Genomic DNA, 22,181 nt, shown 5'->3' with positions numbered 1-22,181 from the left:
TAGCATTTTTTCTCCCATGGCTTCTGAACATGCACAGCATGAACTTCCACCCTTATGAATTAAAAGTGTAAGTTCTGCCTGCTGCGTGCAGTGTTAACTGCCAAACGTTCTCTCCCCAAATGCAATTGCCTAGTTTCAATGCATCTTACATTGCAGAAGATGAACTCAGCTCAGCAATTCTTTGATTCTATTTTATGAGCAGGATTTCTGGAGATAAAAAGGACTTCTTGTAAGTTCTTCAAAGGCAGCATAGCCCAAATGTTCAGGACCTCACCAAATTAAACCCTTATTAAGTGACAGGAAGCATATACATATCATGAACTGTGGAAGAGTATTAATCTCCTCTCCAAGAGATCACATGGACATTAAAAGTCTGACACTTTTCAACCACCCTTATTAAGAAATCCAGCCTTTGAAAACCATGAAATATTTTAGTTTCAATTCACAGACAAACATTTTCACCAACACAGATTTCATAAGACGTGATGTCTTCAGTGGATTAGACCCTGTATGATGTACAACTCCAACGAATAGCTGCTTATGCATAAATTATTCACGTTACACTACTGTCCATGAGATTACAACAGAAAAATCTGTTCCTGAGTTTTCTGTCATATATCTCTCTCATATATCTCTTTATTTTACAGTTGTCTTTGGAGGCACTCTACAGGGAAATATGTTGTATTTCCTGTTAATATTGTACTTACTACAAGTGCATGTCACAAGACAGGAAATAGTAACTTCGGTAAGTTTCTTACTGGGTCCCATTCAGTTTTCAAAGAAGTTAAGAAATATTTGATTGTCATAAACTGGGGAAAATGAACTGCCAAGAGAGTAGGTAAAGTAATCTGGGCATTCAGGCCACTTGTGCTACTCTGTGTCACTCTGTGACAGAGTTCTATGGAAGAACAAAAATATTGAGTTATACTGAACAAAAGATGCAATAAAATACCATTTATAAAGCATATGATAATAATGTTTATAAAATATATGTTTATAAAACAAATCACTCTAAAATAAGTGCAGATAAAACCATATTTAATATTTATAAAAATATATAAAAATATAAAATACATAAAACATATGAAATAATAAACATAATTTTCAAAAGAACAGAAATTTAATAAACTTGTCCTGTTCAACATGCTGAAAAGGGTTTGTTGGAATGCCACACATAAAGCTATTAAAAAACTGGAGGAAGAAAAACAACTGCAGGATAGGTAGGGTAGCAGAGAACCTTGACTGCACGACTCACAGAAATGAGGTGAAATTCAAACAATAAAAAGAGCTAAGTTGCTATCTGTTAGAAGCCTCTTAGCTGAATACATCAGAAAAAGCAGAGATGACAGCTTAGGACTCCCATCAGTAAATCAGAGAATACCAGAAAGAAACTTTTTCAAGGCTTTGATGAAACTGAAGGAGATACAGGAGGTGGATTCCAACAATTGCAAGGGCCAGGTCTCTGACCCAAGAGTTCAAAAATTACATTTTACTTCACATAGCAAGTTACTGTTAAAGATCAAACGCTTTCCCAAAAGCAAATAAGAGACCTTGGGCTGGGAGGCCTCTTCCTCTGTAATAAAATGTCTGTAATTGTTAGAGTCAAGGAACATAAAAAGTTAATTTCTGGGCACACATGGAATACTCTGACATGCTCACTAGTCCCACCTGTAGAAACCCTGTGATGAAGTGGTAATGCAGATTGCTGGATCCTCACACTGACTAGCACAAGACCACCCCATACCCCTTCAGTTATGGCATTGCAAATATATCATTACTCTACACCTTACAGAATTGAGACTTCAAGTCTTCAGATCCATATAAAATTACTAAAACAATGAATTTTCACATATGCAGTTCTTGGAGAAATCCCACTTTTCCCTCTTAGACCTCAATGGCATGGAGCTAACCAACTGCTACAAATTTTGCTGCCAGACACGGGTCATGACCACCCCAAGGCTGTTTTAGACTCCTTCTGGGTGCAATGACCCTGGAAAACGTTAAGTCAAATGGGTGCTCTGGTTTTTCCAGTCAAGCTGGATGGTTCTACTTGTGTCCTTAAATATTTTGCTAAGTCAGGCTTCAATGAAGATCAGGATTGCAAAGACTGAACGGCTGCAGAGGGTCATATCAAGCCACCAAACTAACATTGTATCTCTGAGAATGGTCAACACAGAATAATTTGTACTGGACCAGTGTAAGCACGTGTGAAACCTTCCACATCCCTTTCCTCCTGAAGGCCTTAGTCATTTCCAAAATACACAGGGGTAATTTTTTTACTTATTAATCCTCCCAAAAACACTCTTTTATTTATTTTTGTACTGTTGCTGGGAACTCATGCTACATGCACCATGGAACACTACCTCCTTTTTCATATACAGCTGAGAAGCACAGCACAGTCTGACACATTCTGTAATTTGCAGTCATTATGTTTTTCATAGAGACTGCCATGTAACAGACACAAATTATTCAGAAAACTTTCATTAAAAATGAAGCAAAGAAATTTTTAAGTCCTCTAGGTAGATATAGTCATATTTTCAAATAGGGTGTGAATCAACATACCCGGAATCCACAGTAGGTCTGAGACAACAGCTCTGATAGTCTTAAAGGCAATTTTACAGTCAGCATGGTGTTCTTACCATGCAGAGAGATCTGTTCTGAAATGGGAATTTGCCTTGTGTACTCTAAAAAACAAGTGGCCTTGACACTCCACTGCAGTAGGTATGAATCTGCAGCAGGTCAGAGACAACAGCTCTGATAGACTTAAAGGCAATTTTACAGCCAGCATGGTGTACTGACCATGCAGAGAGACCTGCTCTGAGATGGGATTTGCCTTGTGTACTCTAGAAGACAAGTGGAGGTCTCAGGAAAAGAGCCTCCACTAAAGTTAGCAGAAAGATGAGAAAGAAGGTGAGAAGTAATTTTGCTAGTGATGAGAACTATGGGGAGCTTATAGAAGCAGGCACTGCTGACCCCATTCAGCATCAATTTTTAAAAAATGTGTACTGAATACGAACAAAATGCTGAGAAAATGCAATCTCCCCATAGAAGTCAGAAGTGCTGGCTTATACTTACTATTTCATGTTATGGAAGTTCCTTGTGTTTCAATTCCTCTTGCAACTTCCAGCAGAGACACACATGTATTTGCAGATACAGTTTGTCCCACAAAAGTTTCAATGAGACGCTGTTGTAAAACTGGCCTTTTTGTATTTCACTTCATTAAAACAGCCCCCCAAAAATATACTTTGCCATTAAAAAGAAAAATTAAAAGAAAAGTCATCCCCCAATCTTGTATTTTAACTTCAATCATGATGTATGCAGAGGTATTTTTAAATTATTCAGTCACTTTTACCACATTCAAAATATGATTGCCTTGAAACACTTCTTACCATGAGTAAGCTAAGAAATATATACTTGAAAGTTTACAAAGGCAAGCTAAAAGCAAGTCTAGGCACAGTTCCCTTTTTTTTTTTTTTTTTTTTTGGGAGTAGGATCTTCATCTGTGTGTTGGAAACTACCCTTTCATCCAAGGGAGTTTGCTCTCCCTTGGTCACACTGAGACAACTTCTGTGGTGTTGCAGGAATCCGCACCCCAAAGCAGGAACTGTCTCTGCAGCCAGTCTTCTCTGGGGAGGCAAAAGCCACAGCATGAAAGGCATTGGGCCATCTCAGAGCTTGGGACACTGAAATGTCAAGCTTTTCCTATATCAGATCAAAAAAGACTTTACCCTACTTCTGCATATAACGAAATCCAAAAATTTTGTAGTTGTTGCTCATGCTACCACATTAGGAAAATGAAGAAGCCTTACCTATGTTCACAGCAAATAAAAACTATTCCTGCATTTCTCATTCATGAGAGTTACTTCGAGTTTTGCATGAAACATTTACCAAAAAGTACATAATTTACAGAGGTTTAGACACAGGTCTGCACAGTCTTTATATGGGTTCAAGTAACTGGATTGTACCATGAACACAGTAATTTCAGTGGTACCCACCGCAAATTATTCTATTGTCCTTGGACGACCAGTGAAGAGGCTGTGACCGTATGAATAGGATAAATACACTCTAATTCAAAAGGATTTATAAGCATGATTTAGTACTACTTTAAAGACTGATTCTGAGAAAATGAAACAGCTGCAAGAGTGCTCACCTTATTTAAGACCGCTTGGTTTGATGGTTGTCTATGTTGCTCCTGACAAGTAGACTTGCAGGTGTTTCTCCCTGAGATTATTACTTCTCACTGGAATGTGTACAGCAGGAAGCAGCACAGTAGGCTTCATGAATTTATATGTACAGTAGAACATACTCGACCCACTGTCACACAATTTACCCTTATGTTCTTGCCAGCAATATCAGGAAAACATTTCATTCATGTGCTGCCTCATATGACTAAGTTCTCCATGGTAAGAAACATAATGACAACAGAGCCAGCAACAGCCTGTTCATCCACCTTGCTTAGTTTCTTTTGACTGATTTGGGATCAGAAGCAAACCAAATAAGAAACCATATTTATCTAAAGATTGCTTGCTAAATTCTTCACCCTTAGTGCTCCACTGCATCTTTTTCTTCAAAAGGCAATGAACTTCCATTTCCATACGTGCACACTGAACACACCTGCAAGCATTAAATATGCAGTGGAGCCAAATCTGTGACTATACAGGAGATGTTATGGCTGATGGTGAGATGAGTAAATAATCACTCATTTTATTTTTGACCCTGAATATTGATCTAACAGATCTCTACTCAAGATGTGACATACATTGTCACAAAAAAGTTAAAAAACCCATGTCTGTTACCAAACAAGGAGGAAGGGCAGCCATCACTGCAACTCCATTTGGGCAGACACTGGGCCTTTTTAGATCTGATCCTGTTGTTCAAGGCCACCTATAATAGGTGCACCACTCCTTTATAATAGTAACACAACTGAGGTGCTTATGCATCTGGTCAGGTTCCCTAGTACAAGAGTTGCTGTGTCTCAGCAGGAACTGTAAGATCTCAGCCCTGTGCTCCCAACCTCAAAGAGGATCATCACTGGGCTGTGACTAGGTGCAATCAGTCCAGCCAGCTGCTGAAGGGTACATCCAGCCTGACAGTGTGCATTCTGCAGCTGATGTTGCAGCAATCATTAGCACTCAGGCTTTAGTAACCTAAAGTTGGTTTAAAACTACTGTGGATATCTCTATGGTAACATGCCTTTGGACCTCCGCACTGCAGCATGAAGTGAAGTTAGCAGTACCAGGCAGTGGGAAATTTTTCAGCTGGATCCTCCTAGCTAATGGAAGATATTAATGTATTAGAAATAAAGCCTTTTGAAGAAGCAGTAAATCAGGTGAGCATTTTTATCAAAGTATAACCACAACTTCAAATTTAATACAGCAAGTTCAAATTTACATGAAACATTTTTCCAGAATTTTGTCCTTGAAATATTTCTCTTCTTGAAGTGAAATTTTCAAATAAAGAGAAAATCTAATTCTCACTAACTTCCCATTAGCATATAAGTCAGCTCTCACGTGAATCTTTAGGCAGGCAAGCAAGAAAAGTTTGAAAGGAGTTTACAGAAGATGCACAGAAGGCTCTTCCCTGTTTTATGCTTAATCCCGTGATAAGCAGCATAAAGGTACTTTTTTCTGTCACACATTTATGCCGTGATATTTTCCTGTCCATGGCATGCATATTGATAGTAAAAAAGAAGATATACCTACATTGTCAGATACTAATCAGTTTATACAATACCTGGAATAGACAAAGAACAGCTCTCCTTCATAGTGAGGAAGAATGATTGAAGTTACTTAGCAGCTGGTAGGAACAGGCTGTGAACTGTGACCAGAAAGAGCCAAGAAATCCACACATTTAAATGTATCCTGCTTTGATCCAATTTTCAGTAACAGGAACTGCAACTGTTCAAAAGGGAAGGAGAGGGGCAATAAAATAAATAAAATGTATTTTGGGAATAAAATCAACCAAAACTGGAGGAAAGATGCCAGCAGATGGCTCACCCAACCTGCAGATAAGAAACAGCAAGTATATGTACAAACCTACAAAAGAATCTCCCTTTGTTCAAAGAAGACAGACCATCCTCTTGCTATGTAATCACTTCCTCAGTGATCCTATGCTGAAAGAACAGATGAAAAATAAAACCCGTGTGACAGGGAGAGCAGCAGATCAACCAAAGGAAGCACTGCTGACAACTCCAAGTGATGCAAATCTCATATCCTGCCACCTGATGCCCTGCCACTACCTCCTTCACCCACCAAGAAATGTTGAACAGTTATCAGGGAGAGTAAGGAGCAAGCCATTTGGGGGAGCAGCACTGCCCCACCCAACTACAGCTAAAATAGCTAAGGGCGGTGTAGGAGGTATGATGCCAGCTGTTCTGATCCCTGTTAGCCCCTTAGCCACAAGAGAATGTATCACGGCCCAGCCATTTATTTCTGCTGAACTAAAAATAAAATGTGGGGAAATTTTCAGAAAATTTGGATAGCCTTTTGCCCACTGCCCACCTAATAAGCTCCAGATCTTCATCTCACTGATGTCAGCAGAGTCTTTCCAGGTGCAAGATTTGCATCCTAACATATGGAATGGTGACTTCTGAATTTGTACTACTGGACTATATGTTTGCATTTCACATTTCTGCACCGGGGCTGGAAGTACAAAATCATATCAAGTTTTTATGTTGTATCATTGAACACTGTTTTGTACAGCAAAACCTGTATTTTAAGCTCATTCATTAGATTTTGAAATAAAATGCTTCTCTTTCTTCAGTGATAGGAAATGATACACAAAAAATTGAGGTGATTAAGGGTCATCTTTTGACAGGCAATCATCTGCATCAACCATGCAGGAAAACAGTGTTCTCTGACAAGAATTCACATGTGAGCTACAGAAATACAGAGCCCTTTTCAGTTTTCAACTACCTACAGATCTGCAACTAAATGAAAAATAACAATAAAGCAAACATGAAAGGATGGCCTTAAAGGAGTTACTCCAGCACAGCAGATTTTTCAAATCTAAGGTGAGGTCGCAGATGTCTTATAGCTCCAAAGGGGCAAAAAAAAAAAAAACCCCTTCATCTAAAAATAGCCTCTAGTATAAATGCAGTGGAACCCATGAAAAAGATTCCCTTCTTTGAAGACAGTTCATTACCCAGCTCTTTGAACTGTATGGATAGTCTCTAAGTCACTAAAATGCCAGAGGGCCAAGAGAGATCTGTATGTGCATCAGCTGTTGTTGTTCATGTGTATCAGCAAACAGACACCCATTTTGGTTGAGTGTAATACTCATCAGTCCCACTTATTTTTCTGTTCTCAATAATTTTATATTTCTCTTTCATAAACCTGAAAGAAAAGGTCTGACATCTCCACCACCAGGATGAACAGAATCCAAATTAAAATTATGACATTTAAAATATATTGTCTTTAAGACTTGCACAACTCTTGTCTTGAGTGTGAGCCTCAAACAAATCTATCAAACACACAGTTTTGAACCCACTAATGGTGTGAGAAAAAAAAGGCAACATTTCTTCTGCTCAGTCCGAACTCACCTGAAGGACTAGAGTAGTAAATGCTCTGTCACACTGAAATGAAAAAAATCCCAGAGTGTGTCAAAGAAACTGTTGCACCAAACAAAATGACAACATTTATACAAACACACATTTGAAAGAAAAAACTACCATTATGGTAAAATGATTCCCATTCACCAGACTCACAGAGCTGACACACTGTGTGAATTCTCTCCTGATTGGGATGGCATTACAGGAGTGCATGCTGCCATTTAACAAAGTTATCACAGAAGTTATACCACAACCAGTTATAACAGTAGTATCACCATATTAGAATAATTTTGATTCTTAATGTTTATTCATTTTGCTTTGGTGTTATTTTATTGTTGTAATTTTGGTTTTCTGGAGAATACCTTTGACTCCCCTTTGTCAAAGCTTTCTTCAGAAAACAGGTGGTTAGTGATCTTCAGTTTGTCTAGACAAATATTAGATACTTCTCTCTTGCTTTCAAATGTTTAATTATAAGATGTAGAAGGAATCCTCTGAAATTGTGATGGATTCATTAATAAAACGGAGACAAGCACAGACTATCAAGTGACTTCAGGCAGCAGAGGATACATTACTACAGTTTTGTACACAGGACATCATCTAGGCAATTCCTGTTGCAGCAGCACTGAGAGGTAAGATACATTTCTGCTGTGCAGCTCTAGGACTTAGAGAGAAATCTCTAGATTTGGACATCACATCTACTCAAATTCCCAAGTGTCAAAGACATCCTGTGCCACCAAAAAGAGACTTTTATTTTCCCCAAAAACACCTCTCTACCCACATGCCCCTTAAGCCCCATTTGCTTTGGCATGTCTCTGCCCTGACCTCCTCCAGCCCCTAACACAGGACCACAACTACCCCAGCTTAGGTTAGACTGACCACTTTTTCCCTCCTTGAGCAATGGTATCTCACCTGCTTAGCCCATCTCAGACCTTCACTTTACCCATCTCTTCTCTAACCATCCACCACACCACCATAGTACTCCAGACAAAAGTACACAGACTTTTTTGATGTCTCTAGAACAAAGGCAGCCAAAGATTTCCCAGGTTTCCACCAGCACACTGTGGCTGCCATCCAGAGCTCCAAGGGGCCTTCCCCTGCTCTGTCCAGCAGCTGCAGACCACAACACCATGACCATGACCATGATAATGCAAGAAATCTTAACTTCTTTGTCTTGCTATCCTGTCTCCTTCACATTGCAATTTGAGATGAAATAAGCAAAGCATTTGACACAGAAGTTACTGACTACTTCCATGAGCTACAACACTGCTTGCAACATGAACACAGCCCTAAACATTTAACACACGTGAGCGGATTCATTCTGAAAAGTGTTATAACCACCGTTTCTGAAATCTTGTGGTTTTTCACAACATAATTAAACAGAAAGATTTTTTCAAAGAGAAAGCTTCTTTTTCAAAGACATTCAAGAAAGATTTGTCTTTGCGACAAGGAGGAAGCGGTGATCCATCAGGCAGGACTCTGGAATACATGGATTTCAGGGAAGCAATCTTAAAAGCAAGAGAAAGAGAAACTCACAACAGCTAACAGTCCAGGAAGAAGAGTACTCACATGGGAGAACATTTTTAGACTCTTTCAAAAGAGAGACTTGGGTGTCTCTCCATAAAACACCTGAGTCATCACATTAACACCTATTCTGGGGTCCCAGAAGAAATTTGATTTGGAAAACAACATACACAAAAAGCTAAAACCTCATTTTCACTCTCCTTTTCTAAAAAAGGTTTACTGGTTTCTGGCTGGCACAATGGTTTGACAAACTGCATTTCATAATGGACATGATAACTGTAGAAGAGCAATGACCACTGACAACATTCAAGCCCACAGTGCCCTCACACAGCCTTGAAAATCTGTGATAGAGGAAGAGGAAAGCCTCTTTCACTGTCCTTGTGGCAAAACGGCTAACCTAAGAGCAAAGAGAAAATTGACTGCTGGAAGCAACTCCCAGGCTAACACCAGAGACCTCCTGTCCAATTCCACATTCAATTACACTGGTTTCTTTTTTCAGCACTGACAGGTATACTACCTGTAACTATATCACTCTTTGATGAAAACATGCATATAACGAGATAGGAATCAGACCTCACTCCTCCAAATATACACAAATGAATTGCAATTAAATCTGACAGGCTGCAGCTCTATATGCAAACAGGCTGTGAGCAGTTTCTTTTAGGCCTACAAACAGATGTTGAATAGCTTGACTTTTATTACCTATATAGTTTCAAAACTCCATCCCGCCCATTTCATCAGTGGATGTTACAGACCCTACTGTTGCAGTGTCTCAACCATCCATTCCTTTGTAATTCTTACTTAAATGTGGTTTAATAATATCTATACACCTGTTCACACTTGGCTGCATTGTCTGTGAATTCTATGTGCTGGAGTCCAGGTGGCCCAGACCTTTGCAATTCCTGCTCCATTCTTCCATGCTATGAAACCAACTGTGTTGGTCCAGTTTTCCCATTCTTTTGGAACAAAAGCAGCCTCTTCAGATGTAGTCTGAATCCAGGGCAAAAGGTCAATGAAATCTAAATTTAGATTTGCATTTTCAAAATGAGTAACTCACAATATTAAGAGCTTAATATTGAGACAGTTTCTGAAGTAGCACCATTGAGCTGAGGTGTTTCTCATCATAAATCTACACTCTACCCTTTCTATATTCAAGATAAATACTTGGCATTGGATAGCCAAGTCAGAGATATACAGGGTAGAGATTTACAGGGATTTTTAAAAACTATTCTCCAGAGTACCTCACTATTCAAAGAGTCAGAGGTAATACAAAGGAACAGCATGTCTCTAATGCATTTTGTTCTTTTTCAGCTGACAACACGGGTGAGAAAGACATTTATAAATAATCGGATGGTGAAGGATGGGGCTGCGGTTGACACAAATGGCTGAACTGAAAGGGAAAAATAAAGTTCACCAGCAAATGGACTAATGGTCCTCTGGAGTGAAGAAAGTTAGAGTAGACACTGCCACCAAACAGCTGTACAGGATGTCACCTTAACTGAGAATTAATAATGTACTTTTGGACAGTGCTTCTTCCTCCCATAGAGGGAGAGGTGACTCAACTTTATTAGCCAAAAGCAGTGGTGTTTTGGGGGAGCTGTGGGAGCTCCTGCAGAATGAGCTCATTTTACTTTATGGCCGGTGAGATTGCCCCAGAGAAGATGCCTTCAGCGAAGCAAGGGGACAGCCAGGTGTTGTGCTGCTGCCCTGCAAGGCTGGTGACTTTCTGGGCTAGAAATGCACCTCCAGATGTGTGCCAGAGGGAGACAGTACTACACAAGAGATCATCAGGTGGCAGTTGTTCCTGTAAGCTCATGCCTCCAACTACTTCAAACACACAGGCTGCTTTTCACAATGCTCTGTACTTTTATCTTTACAGGAGTAAATGTGATTGTTGATTTCCTTAAGATATAATCCTGGGTTTGACAAGACTCACCAAAAAGAGGTAAACTCTGCTGCATCACAAAACACTTCACATGCTGTTTTCCAGCAGCCACACAGGTACATCCAGTGTTCACTAAAGGCACTTTTAGGAAAGTTACATGTACAATAGAGAAAATGTTGAAAGATTCAAACCAAGCTCCTCAGAAGATAAAATATCAGCCTCATTTTGTGCATAGGAAACAGTAAAACGTGGAAAACATATGCTGCTAGTGGTCAGCTTAAAACCACTTGGTATTTTTGGCACTTAAAGCCAAATGTCCAAAATAAATCTTTACTGCAGGACTTAGAGGGGTTCTGGACCTGTTGGGTTCTAATGATGAAATGATTGAGGCTCATTTTTCTTGTACAAGTATTCAGCAATTCTCTTTTCTTATACGTGTGTGTGTGCACACACATATGCTCATTTTGTATCCAGTGATACAAATGCAGTTTTGGAAGTCCAGAATGTTGTGTGACTCAATGTGAAGCCATTCCTCAGGCTTCTCTTTGCCAGTGGTTTAATATTCTCTGAAGAAATGGTTTATCTGTTCTGTAACAGTTCTGATGTCTAGCATTGCTTAAGATCATAACTACGGTGTTTGCCAAAGTTTACCTGCATCATTTGAAGGAGGAATGGAAAGGTCAGATGCAGAGCAGCAAAAGTCTATTTACTGTATTCGTTTAGGATGTCTGGGCTTAGTCACAGAAGACCACTTCTATATTAGCAATTTTCTTAATGGTAAGAGCTATTCAGGCCAGAACCTCCCAGAGAACAGCTAGCCTAAATTAACAAGGTCCTGCACTGTAACATATTTCAACACTTTTTGGCCTGCTCAATTTTTTATGCCAACTCTGCAGACCTCAGCTATGTTCAAGAGGTGTCTTCTCTCTCAGGTATCCTACTGAATTGTGAAATGGACCTTCATCACACTAAATCACAGGGTTGGGAGGTTTATTTTCCAAGTTTACACTACATCTGGCATGTTCTACATGCCACAGAACTTACTAGCAGCCAGTTAAACCATAGTACTCTTCAAACAAAACTAGAAGTGCAAGAACTCCACTGAGCTTTCTTACACATGGCACTGCTTGAAAAACAATTGTATTTGAAATCAAGACAATGCTTATTACCTGCATTTCTACAGGACCTATGGACCTGATACAACTCTCTCAGTGGCTGGATTTCTCCATGTTCTCCACTTTGTATTTGGCAGCTGCAGTCTTTGACTTATTCCCCACATATAATAATAATAATAAAAAAAAACCAACCTAAAAGCTAGGTCCTTGACATTTTGAAGAGGACGAAATGTCCCAACGCTTCCATCTTGGAACTTAAAACAGACCAATGCTGGTAAGAGATACTGTCCCACCCTATTTTTGCTTCATTCTGAGCTTTGCTTCTAATCATTATTTTGCTACAGAAAAGCCAGAAAACTGGCAAAACCTATTCCTACGGTGACTGAGAGGTTCATAAACAGATCTTTCTCTTCCACAAAGAATACAGCATAAGAAGAACCAAATCATTACATCTGCTGTTCTTGTAATTTCAAGAAGAAAAATACGATAAAGCAATCAACGGAAGACGGCAAGTTGTTTGGAAGTTTTTTCCCATCTAGATAATACGTTAGCAACATGAGCTTTGAAACTTGTCTGTTGCTGTAAAGTTTCATTAATGCTGAAGGCTCAAGATATTAAAGAAAAGCAGTACTAGACCCAACTTCTGCTTAAGATTTGGCCATAATTAAAAGACATAGTAAGCATATATAAGATAAGCATTTTTTACATTTTCAAATCCCCAAGGAAGTGTCCAAAAAACTGTTTACTTCTTGCTAACCAGGAGGTACTGTTGCCCTTCAGAACCAGCAGTAATTGAGCAATGGGTCAAGCAGCCATTATACAGTCAGCATCTTCTCAGCTCATTGTTATGTGTCTGTGATGGAAGCTAAATGCTTCGTGTCTTTATACAAAGCTGAAGGAGAGTTTGAGATATTAATACTCTTTCTTTTCATGACACTGTTTGGCTTTGTTAAGGAGGGTATGAGGGGAAGGAATATCTGGGTTTTTTTTCAATTGAGGGCTTCTGCCCAAGTACCTTAATAACAGAGCGTATGGCTGGGCACCAGAAACCGTGGGTCCTCTCCCCAATCAAGGGCACAGAGCCATCTTCCAAGCCTTGACAAGTCCACTTGAGATTTCTGTCAGGCAATCTGTAGATAATTGTTTACCAAGCTTTCAAGATCGAAAGAAACACATCCACCCACCAAAACTGCTGAACAGTTACTCATGAACAGTGTGAGTGGGATGGGACCAACACATCTCAATGCTCTGAACAGTTCAGAACTTTTCAATAAGGAAAGGAGAAGAAAAGAAAACCAAAAAAAATTGTCTTTTTTAACGCTGACCTCATGCCAAATGAATACAGATCGAACTGACTTTGAAATTAAGGTTTAGATAAGCCACATATGTTAAGTGATATGGGATCATTTTTTGTTTGGTTGGCTTTTATTTTATTTTTTATTTGAACTGAATAGGGTTGAAATTATTACAGGTTGATTTATTTTAGTGCTAGTTTCATACCATGGTGTGGATGAGTTTTAAAACATAGTATAAAGGCAGGATCAAATGTAAATAGTGCAACACTTGATTGTGTAAACAACTAAAGAAGAGTTTAGGACACAAAACTAAGACACACCAAGATACATGGTTTAAGTAGTTTGAGCATAAAAAACAACTGGGAAGAATTTTAATATGTAATAGTGCTAACAGCCATTTGACCAGTATACTGGTTTTGTCCCCTAATACACTTAGATGAGGTTTTGTGGTGGTTTAACCCCAGATGGCAACTAAGCCCCAGGCAGCTGCTCACTCACTCCACCGCCCGCAGGACAGGGAGTGAATCTGAAGACTAAAAGTGAAATAACTCACACATTTTGACACTTTAACAGGTAAAGTATGAGGTGCACATGGGAGCAAAGCAAAACAAGGTATTAACAGTCACCACCTCCTGTGGGCAGGCAGGTGTAAAGCCATCCCCAGGAGAGCAGGGCCCATCATGTGCAGAGGCTACTTGGGAAGACAAACATCATCACTCCCAGTGTCCCCCCGCTTCCTCCTTCTTTTCCCGAGTGTGATGCCATATGGTATGGAATATCCAATATAGCTAATACATGCAACGAAGCTTTACAGCAGCTAAGACCACCTGGTATTGCTAGACATGGTTTCCATGCCAAAATAAAGAATATTTTTCTTCATTTTTGAGCATTTATGGAAATATTGTTAGCATGTACTACTGCAGAAACATGTTTCCACACTTTTCCACTTCTTAAAATCTGTCATGTATGTTTTGCCTTTATGATAGTTCTGTAATAATCCAACCCTGTTTTAGCCAATACTTTAGTGTGATGTACAAAATAATGCCAGGACTGGCAATAAGAATGTCAGCCCTAACTCAATTAGAAAAGAAAAAATTAAAAGAATTTTACAGGTCTTAATTCTTATAAGAATGGAAATATTTCTACTATATAATTGAAACAGTTGTTAAATAACTTTAAAAATCCCAGAAACCTAACAAAGTCAAAACTTGTAAAAATAAGTGAAGCTATTAAAAATAACCACTGAACCACAAAACAATTTAGGCTGGAAAAGACTGGATGTGACACTGTGCCATGGTCTCCTTGATACAGTGGTGATTGGTCAAAGGTTGAATTCAATCCTGGACATCTTTTCAGAGAATCACAGAATTAACTAGGTTGGAAAAGACTTTTGAGATCATCGAGTCCAACCTATGATATAACATCACCTTGTCAACTAGACCATGGCACAAAGTGCCATATCCAGTCATTTCTTGAACAGTTCCAGGAATGGTGACTTTATAATTTTCCTGGGCAGTCCCTTCCAATGCTTGGCAATCTTTTATGTGAAGAAATTCTTCTTGATGTCCCACCTGAACCTCCCCTGGAGCAGTCTGAGGCTGTTCCCTCTCATCCTGCCTCTTGTTGCCTGGGAGAAGATACCAACTCCCACCTGGCTACATCCTCTTTTCAGGCAGTTTTCAGGCCCCAACCTTGAACCTTCTTTTCTCCAGGCTAGACACCCCCAGCTCCCTCAGCGGTTCTTCGCTGGACTTGTGCTCCAGACCCTTCACCAGCTGTGTCCCTTCCCTGGACAGATTCCAGCACCTCAGTGACTTGTACTGAAGAGCCCAAAACTGCACACAGGATTTGAGGTGTGGCCTCACCAGTGCCCAGCACAGGGGGACAATCCCTGCCCTGCTCCTGCTGGCCACACCATTGCTGATCCAGGCCAGGATGCCACTGGCCTTCTTGGCCCCCTGGGCACAGCCTGGTTCGTGTTCAGTCACTGTCACCAGCACCCCCAGGTCCTTTCCAGCCACTCTGTCCCAGCCAGTGGAGCTGCCTGGGGCTGTTGTGACCCAAGGGCAGGACCCAGCACTGCCCCTTGTTGAACCCACAACATTACAATACCAATCAGAGAGTGCAAAAGTATCGGAAATATATTCAGTTTAAATAACTAGAAAGTTGAGAAATATATTTGTTTATAACAGCACATAACACAATAACATGTAACAAACAACTATTGAGAACTGAGTTATGACTCTAAAAAACCTTTCTTTCAATAATGTCAATTTTTTTCAATTCTCAGCTTAAAACAATTGTGAAACTATTTAAATTTTTCTCTCCTCTACATTAAAAAAGAAATCATATTTTGTCTTAAGTATTGCACTTTGACTAGTAAAAAAAAATATCTAGAAATCCAAGCAATACAAGAATTGTTTTACTCCAGTGATACTTGAATTTTGTCCCAGTTGTTGATGATGCAGGTTCTTCCTCTGAATGAGTAAAACGATCAATGCGACTGCAGACAATTCCACAAGTTTCTCAGCACTTGAACTAACAAACTGACAGTGGGCTGTGGGGGTGTTTGGGGTTTTTTGTGTGATTTCTCCCACTTACATTTTCCTTAAGATGACTTCCAAATTTTTAGATTATTAAGAAACCTTTTATAACTTTGGAATTTCTAACTGATGTTCTAACAAAATACTGGGATTACTTTCTGACATGATATCCTGCTTTCTTAGTACAACAGAAAAGTGACCTCAGGTGCAGCTACAATCACAGGACCAGTTTGTTTCTTTTTATCAATAAACTTTGGAAGGGAGCAACAAAGCAAAATTTAATTTCTAAAAGGCTTTCAGGGAAGTTAATGAAAAACCTACTCTGATATTAGAAACAAAACAAAAAACCAAAACAAACAAACCAACAAACAAAAAACCACCAAAAAACCAAACCAAACAAACCTCATGGAAGAAAAAAATCCCGCGCAATGATCTCTTTTCAAGCGCTAAACTTGAGTGAAGGCGTTGACAGGCAGGTTGCAGCAGTGCCTGCCTCAGCCCTGGTACCCTCCAGGTACCCTACGGACATAGCCTCCGCCCGCTCCTCCAGGAGCATCTCACAGCCGTGCTCCAGCGAGGTGCATTAGCCTACGAGCGCAGATCACAGTGGTTCGGTTCTCAGACGAACATCCACGCCTAGTAGCAACAGTGCATTTTTAACCAGATACGGCGGGAAGAAAAAGGGGTGAAGTAAAGCCAGCACCGAGAACGGGCTTGCTGCAGTTGAGAATTACTCGGGGGGGAGATTCTACTCCGCCTCTCCCAGAGGAGATGTCAAACCCATCAGGCACAGAGCTCGGAACAACCACCCTTTCCCCGCTCGCTGGGTGTGCGCGACCGATCCCAGCGCAGGGCGCCCCGGAGCCGCACCAAGGCTGTGGGCTCGGGGCGGACAGAGGCGGAGAGAGCCCGAGGGGCCCGGCGGCTGTCGCTCCCCTCGGCGAGCTCCAGGCGAGGCGGCCCCCCCGTAGCAGTGCCAGCCCGGCCCGGCCCGGCCGCCGCAGCTGCGGTGAGTCAGTGGGCACCAGGGCACCGCTCCTGCCAGCTGCATCCCGCCCGCCGAGCATCCTCCGGCGGGGGAGGCGCTGGCTCCGCGCACCGTCCTCTCTCTCCCGCGGCCGGCGGGGACCCGCACCAGCACAGCCGGAGACCCCTCCGGAGCGGCGACGCTTACCTTGGCGCTGGAGCTGCTGGTCTGGGTCTCCGCCTCGGCGCTGCAGCAGTGGGGCGTCCTGGACCGGGCGGAGGCGCCGCCGGACTCCCTGCGCTCCTTGCGGCGGGGGCCGGCGGAGGGCGGCGGCTGCCGGCTCTGGTAGGCGAGGACGGAGGGGATGGAGTCGGCCGCGTCTGTCTTAACGAAGAGGCCGTGCAGGGTGGTGGTGCCCTGCGAGATGGTGGTGGTCTGGTGGGGGGAGTTGGACTCCTCCGAGTCCCGGCAGTATATCACACCGCTATGCGAGACATGGATGCTGGGTGCGCAGCCCATCCCTTCCCTTCCCGGCCGCCCTCCCCGCTGCACCGCCGCTCCGCTCCGCTCCGCTCCCACCTGCCGGCCGGCCGCCCGCCCGGGCTGCGGGGCCGCCGCCCCTGCGCCGCCGGCACCGGCGCCTCCCCCCGCCGCTGGCGCTGCCCCCGCCACTCCCGCCCCTGCGGCGCCTCCCCGTCACCCCGCCAGCTCCCCGCGCTGCCTCCGGGGTCCCCAGACCTGCCAAGCCCCTTCCCGTCCTCAGCAGCGTCTTACGAAGCGCCTGCGACCACTGGGATGTGTCCACCTGGGGTGGGGGGAAGCGGAGGAGGATGACGAGAAGGATGGGGAGAAGGATCATTATCGGTGCTTCAGCCCCCTCGCGACCCAGGCAGCCTCCCGTATGGGCAACATTACACACACACACACACACATACATAGAGAGCAACCCCAGTTTTGCTAAATAGTTTAAAATAAAGTTACAAATACTTATTTTGACAGTCAAAATGTACCCTAGTCATGGGTGAGCAAATCTCAGTTGTTTGGAGGCACTGAACGGAGCAGTTTAGAGCCACACAGTACCCACTACAAGTTGGGGGGGGGGGGGGGGGTGGTAAGGCCAGAGCTGTTTCACAATTCTTAATGCTGCTTTTCAATTAAGCCAATATTCAATGGCACAAGTTGCAATTTTACCCTAGGTGTCTGATAACTGCCAATCCCTGTTTCCAGTCCCTGGGGAGATAATCAAGAAAAATATTTAATGCTACAGAGATTTATACACCTTCTTAGCTTTCCATGGTGAATAGTTTCATTGACCTCAGTGAAACTATGTAAGAGGTGTAAAGCTAAATATGGGGGTTTTAAGTCTTTGCAAGATTTTAATTTAAAACTCTCTGTTTTAAATGGCACATAATAAATCCTTCAAGAATTGGTAATGTCATCCAAGCAGTATGCTTCCTGCCTAATAAAGCATTTATCTGAAACCCAGTTACCAAGGAACACTTGTGTATATACCTTTTCTTCCTCTTGGAGTATTACCTGATGCTTTACCACTGTTCCTCTACCTAGTTTTAGTGAGTGATGTAAAAATACTAGAAATATGAAGCATGGTTGGTGCAAGGATTGTGATGTTGTGATTTGACAAAATGGTCTGAATAAGTTAATTTTGGTTCTTAATGCTTTTGAAGCACTTTCATGAATTAGATTTCAGTTTATTCATAAGAGATGGTTTCACAGCTAAAATACCTCAGTTTAGAGAGACTTTGAGCCTTTAGCCTGTGTCTCTCTTGATGCTATTCATGGGTCGTTGCAATTATGGCAATATAGGCAGACACTAATCCATCAAGAAGCTGGACTGAGATCATCAATCTGTTTGACAAAGTATTTTCAGTTTTCCTGTTACCACACTGAGCCTGTGTTGGCCCTGGTAATAACAATTTTCTACGTAAATGTTTTCCCCACTAGTTGTCACTGTTCACAAATCAAGTTGTGACTTACATCTTGCATACACTACATATTGGTAGGTTTGCCCACTGCCACAGTGCTCTGCTGGTGGCTATCTTTGAGGACAACCTTGAAGATAGACTCAGCATAAGTAAAATGAAGCAGACTGTGTTCCATCACTCAACCATGCAGCCTTTCTTGATGCTTAGACTGCAGGAGACCTCCCTGCCTCCCCAGAGCATAATGCACCTAGTTGCAGATGAATGTGTCCTAAATCCTCCCTTAATAACGAAACAACCAGTTTTATGCATTCGTTGCAATACTCTCTTCCTTTCTATTAATGGTTGGGAAATTTAAGCTGGGGATTTGAGCTGCCTGCCCTACACCACAACTGAGATTTGGAAGAGAGCCAGGAGCTCAGTAGTGCCACTCATAACCCATACACTTGTGGGGTGCACCCAAAACCTACTGCTTTTGGGTAAACGATGTTACTCAAAAGACCTTGAAGATTGGTTGACTTGAAAAAAAAGTTTGAGACTTTTTTCATGGGAATTTACCCACTCCAGGTATCAATGGCATTTAAAATTTTAATAAAGGATGTGAACATAAACCATATTTTGACTTGCAGACTGAGCTTGGTGAAAATACAATGTCATACCCTAAACTGTGATGCTAGCTATTCACAGTCCCTTTTTCTGAATTGATATAAATTATCAGGTACGTTATTTTGTTAGTCAGTTAATCAGCTAGGTTTTCTTAATCTCCTAGTATTCCAGTTTCTGCCCTGTTCCCATTGAATTCAGTGACAACTTCGCTATTGATTTCAGACAGCATTGCAGGAATCTGCCCATTCTCACATGGATTTCCCTTGCTTAGGTATACATTTGAATTGATGCCAGAAAATAAGTTGTAGGAATAAGAAGTCACAATCCTGGAGAAGCAGTGCTAAATGCAGCACTCAAGCCGCAACCACCACTCTGTTTACTTTAGTTTAATGGTGAAAAAGCACAACTAAAGAGGATGAGCCTCTCTGTGAAACGTGCCAGAGTGCTTGAGAGGAGTGAAGGCTGCAGGATGGGGGGCTATGTGGACTGTTGAAAATCAACAGGAAAGTGTGAAGAGTAACAATGCGTTGTCTGACAGAAGAATCAAAGAATCAAAGAACCAAAGGATGGTTGATTTTGAAAGGGTCATCTGGTCAAATCCCCCACACACCCAAGAAGGGCCATCTATAGCTGGTTTCTTGGGATGGGCATATCTGGATGTAGTTTTTAGTATCCCCAAGTATGAAGATGACACCTCTGGACTATCTATTCATTCCAGTGCTCAGTCACCCTTACAGTACCCTGCTGATATTCAGAGAGGATCTCCCATTTTCCAGGTTCTTTCATGTCCATTGCCTCTGGACCTGTCACTGGGCACCGCTGGAAGAGTCTGTCCTCCTTGCACTCTCCCTTCAGTTTTACATTGATGAGATATGTCCTGAGTCTGCTCTTCTCCAGGCTTAACAGTCCCAACTCTCAGCCTCTCCTCAGAAGCACAGTGCTCAGGATGAACTTAGAGAGACAGAACAAGTGATGATCAGTGTGAGCAGAAGCTGGAGTGGAGTTGAGTGAGTGGCTGCAGAGGGGAAGTGTGTCTGTCACTGAATTAGGAACTGAAGGAAAGTTAAAGACTCCTTTTCCTACCACCAGTGCTCTTCCTGCATCTTGCCTGTGAGACGATGACCATGGATTTACTGAACAAGGTGAAAGAGGGAATATTTCAATAGGACGCACACTTGCACCACATTTTATAGCACACTCCAGTCATGCTCCTGAGGTCATCTTGCTGCAGTATGCCCTGACTGATGACCTTAAAAGCAGAAGGTTTTACTAAGAGCAGCACGCTCCAACCAACGACGTACAGAAGGGGCAGCTATACTGAAGTAGAATCTGCCCTCAGAAATGCATATTTAGTATGGCCCCAGAATGAAGTCAATGCATCCAGGCACTGGAAAATATTCACATGTATCAGTTTTTCCACTACTAAAGAGCCTTTGCTGGCTTTAACTGCAACTTTATAAATCCTAACAAATTTTATGCTCACAGGAAACCAATTTTTTACACATGACTAATTTCAGCATGATGAATTTAAGCATATGAGTGATTCTGGAAGCCAGCAGTGGAACCCTCAAGCATCTTGTATTTTTGGTTTTCTCCAGTAGAAAGCAGTGGATATACATTCTCTACGGTGTTTACACCTGCAAATCCCTCCAGAATGAGTAAAATATACTCATCAAAACTTTATATCCCCTTCAAAGCCAGTCATAGGCTTCCCTCTGACCTCAATATTAAGACTTTATGCTATGAGTAGATTGCTAAGTTTATGTTGGTATTATTGGAAGTATTATCTGTAAATCCCAGTTCATTGCAGTAAGAATATCCTACTTCAGAGGTTGTATTTTACAGAGACTTGAAAATCTGGTACTTGACAACCCGCTATTGAAGACAGTTACCTCTATTCATGGTTCATTTACTGTAAAACCAGTTTAAGAATGTATAAATAAGCTTGTACAAAAAAAAAAAAATACTAGGCTCTTAGGAAGCTCAACAGTTTCTCAGTCCTTTCATATTGGTCCAACACATTTCTTAGCTACAGTAAAAAATAACATCCTGTACACCCAGATTAGAGCACAGTCAATATCTAAAAATTATTTAAATTACCCAGACTACATGCACTGCTTTTAACTTAAACTGGATATGAGAAAAATGATCATTACAGCTAGAATAGAACTTCTCTCTGTGTACCTCTGTTTTGTTAAAAAAAGGCCCTCATCTTTATGGTACTTTGATAATGTATGTCATATTATCAAATGCTAACTTCATGCTTTTATTCATCAACAATACAAGAAATCATGGCTCTTGGAAATCAAAAAGATATTAAATACAAGAGGTGGAAGTTACTTTTGTTTGAGAAAGACCAAAGTGTGGTTTTCAATCCACAAATCCAGTGACTCACTCAACAAAGAAATAAAGAGGAACATCACTGACAGCAATGACCTCTCTCAAACTCAACCAAAAAGCAAAACAATAGTAATAATAAAAAATCCTGCCCCAAATTCCTTTAATTCCATAACTTTGAAAAAATCACTCACTGCAGCAAAACTCTTTTAGTTTACCTTGGTTTTGTTACACTTTATCTGTGACTGCTGTGAATAACAGTCTCCCAGTTGCAAAATCCTACAGAAATGATACCCTCCCGTAGGTATTGTTCAATAGAATGAGGTTCCTGGAATTGCTTGTTAATCTCAGCAAGAATTTGACTTTGATCTTCCTTTAACAGTCAGATTTGGACGGGCTTGAACAATGCTACTTAGTTCAGTT

The 22,181-nt window shown here is 41.4% G+C and overlaps 1 protein-coding gene across 3 annotated transcripts in view; it reads right to left on the bottom strand.

Annotated features, from left to right (window-relative positions):
* PDE8B (phosphodiesterase 8B) overlaps nucleotides 1-22,181 on the bottom strand; it is a 79,728-nt gene that overhangs the window by 56,337 nt on the left and 1,210 nt on the right. The window contains exon 1 of one of the 3 annotated variants that reach the window (XM_066180767.1): nucleotides 17,083-17,413. The exons of 1 other annotated variant lie outside the window; for it this stretch is intronic. In XM_066180767.1, coding sequence (XP_066036864.1) covers nucleotides 17,083-17,394 — 312 coding nt within the window. In that variant the 5' untranslated portion in view covers nucleotides 17,395-17,413. Of the gene's footprint in view, nucleotides 1-17,082; nucleotides 17,414-22,181 lie in introns of those variants that run through there. One more of the 3 variants, XM_066180765.1, reaches the window with a different exon arrangement.

Source organism: Chamaea fasciata, unplaced genomic scaffold (assembly GCF_029207755.1).
Source record: "Chamaea fasciata isolate MVZ Bird 193981 ecotype frontalis unplaced genomic scaffold, bChaFas1.0.hap1 SCAF_4, whole genome shotgun sequence".
Taxonomy (NCBI): Eukaryota; Metazoa; Chordata; class Aves; order Passeriformes; family Sylviidae; genus Chamaea; species Chamaea fasciata.
Note: the sequence above shows the minus strand (reverse complement) of the source record. Positions and strands in the feature narration are given on the sequence as shown.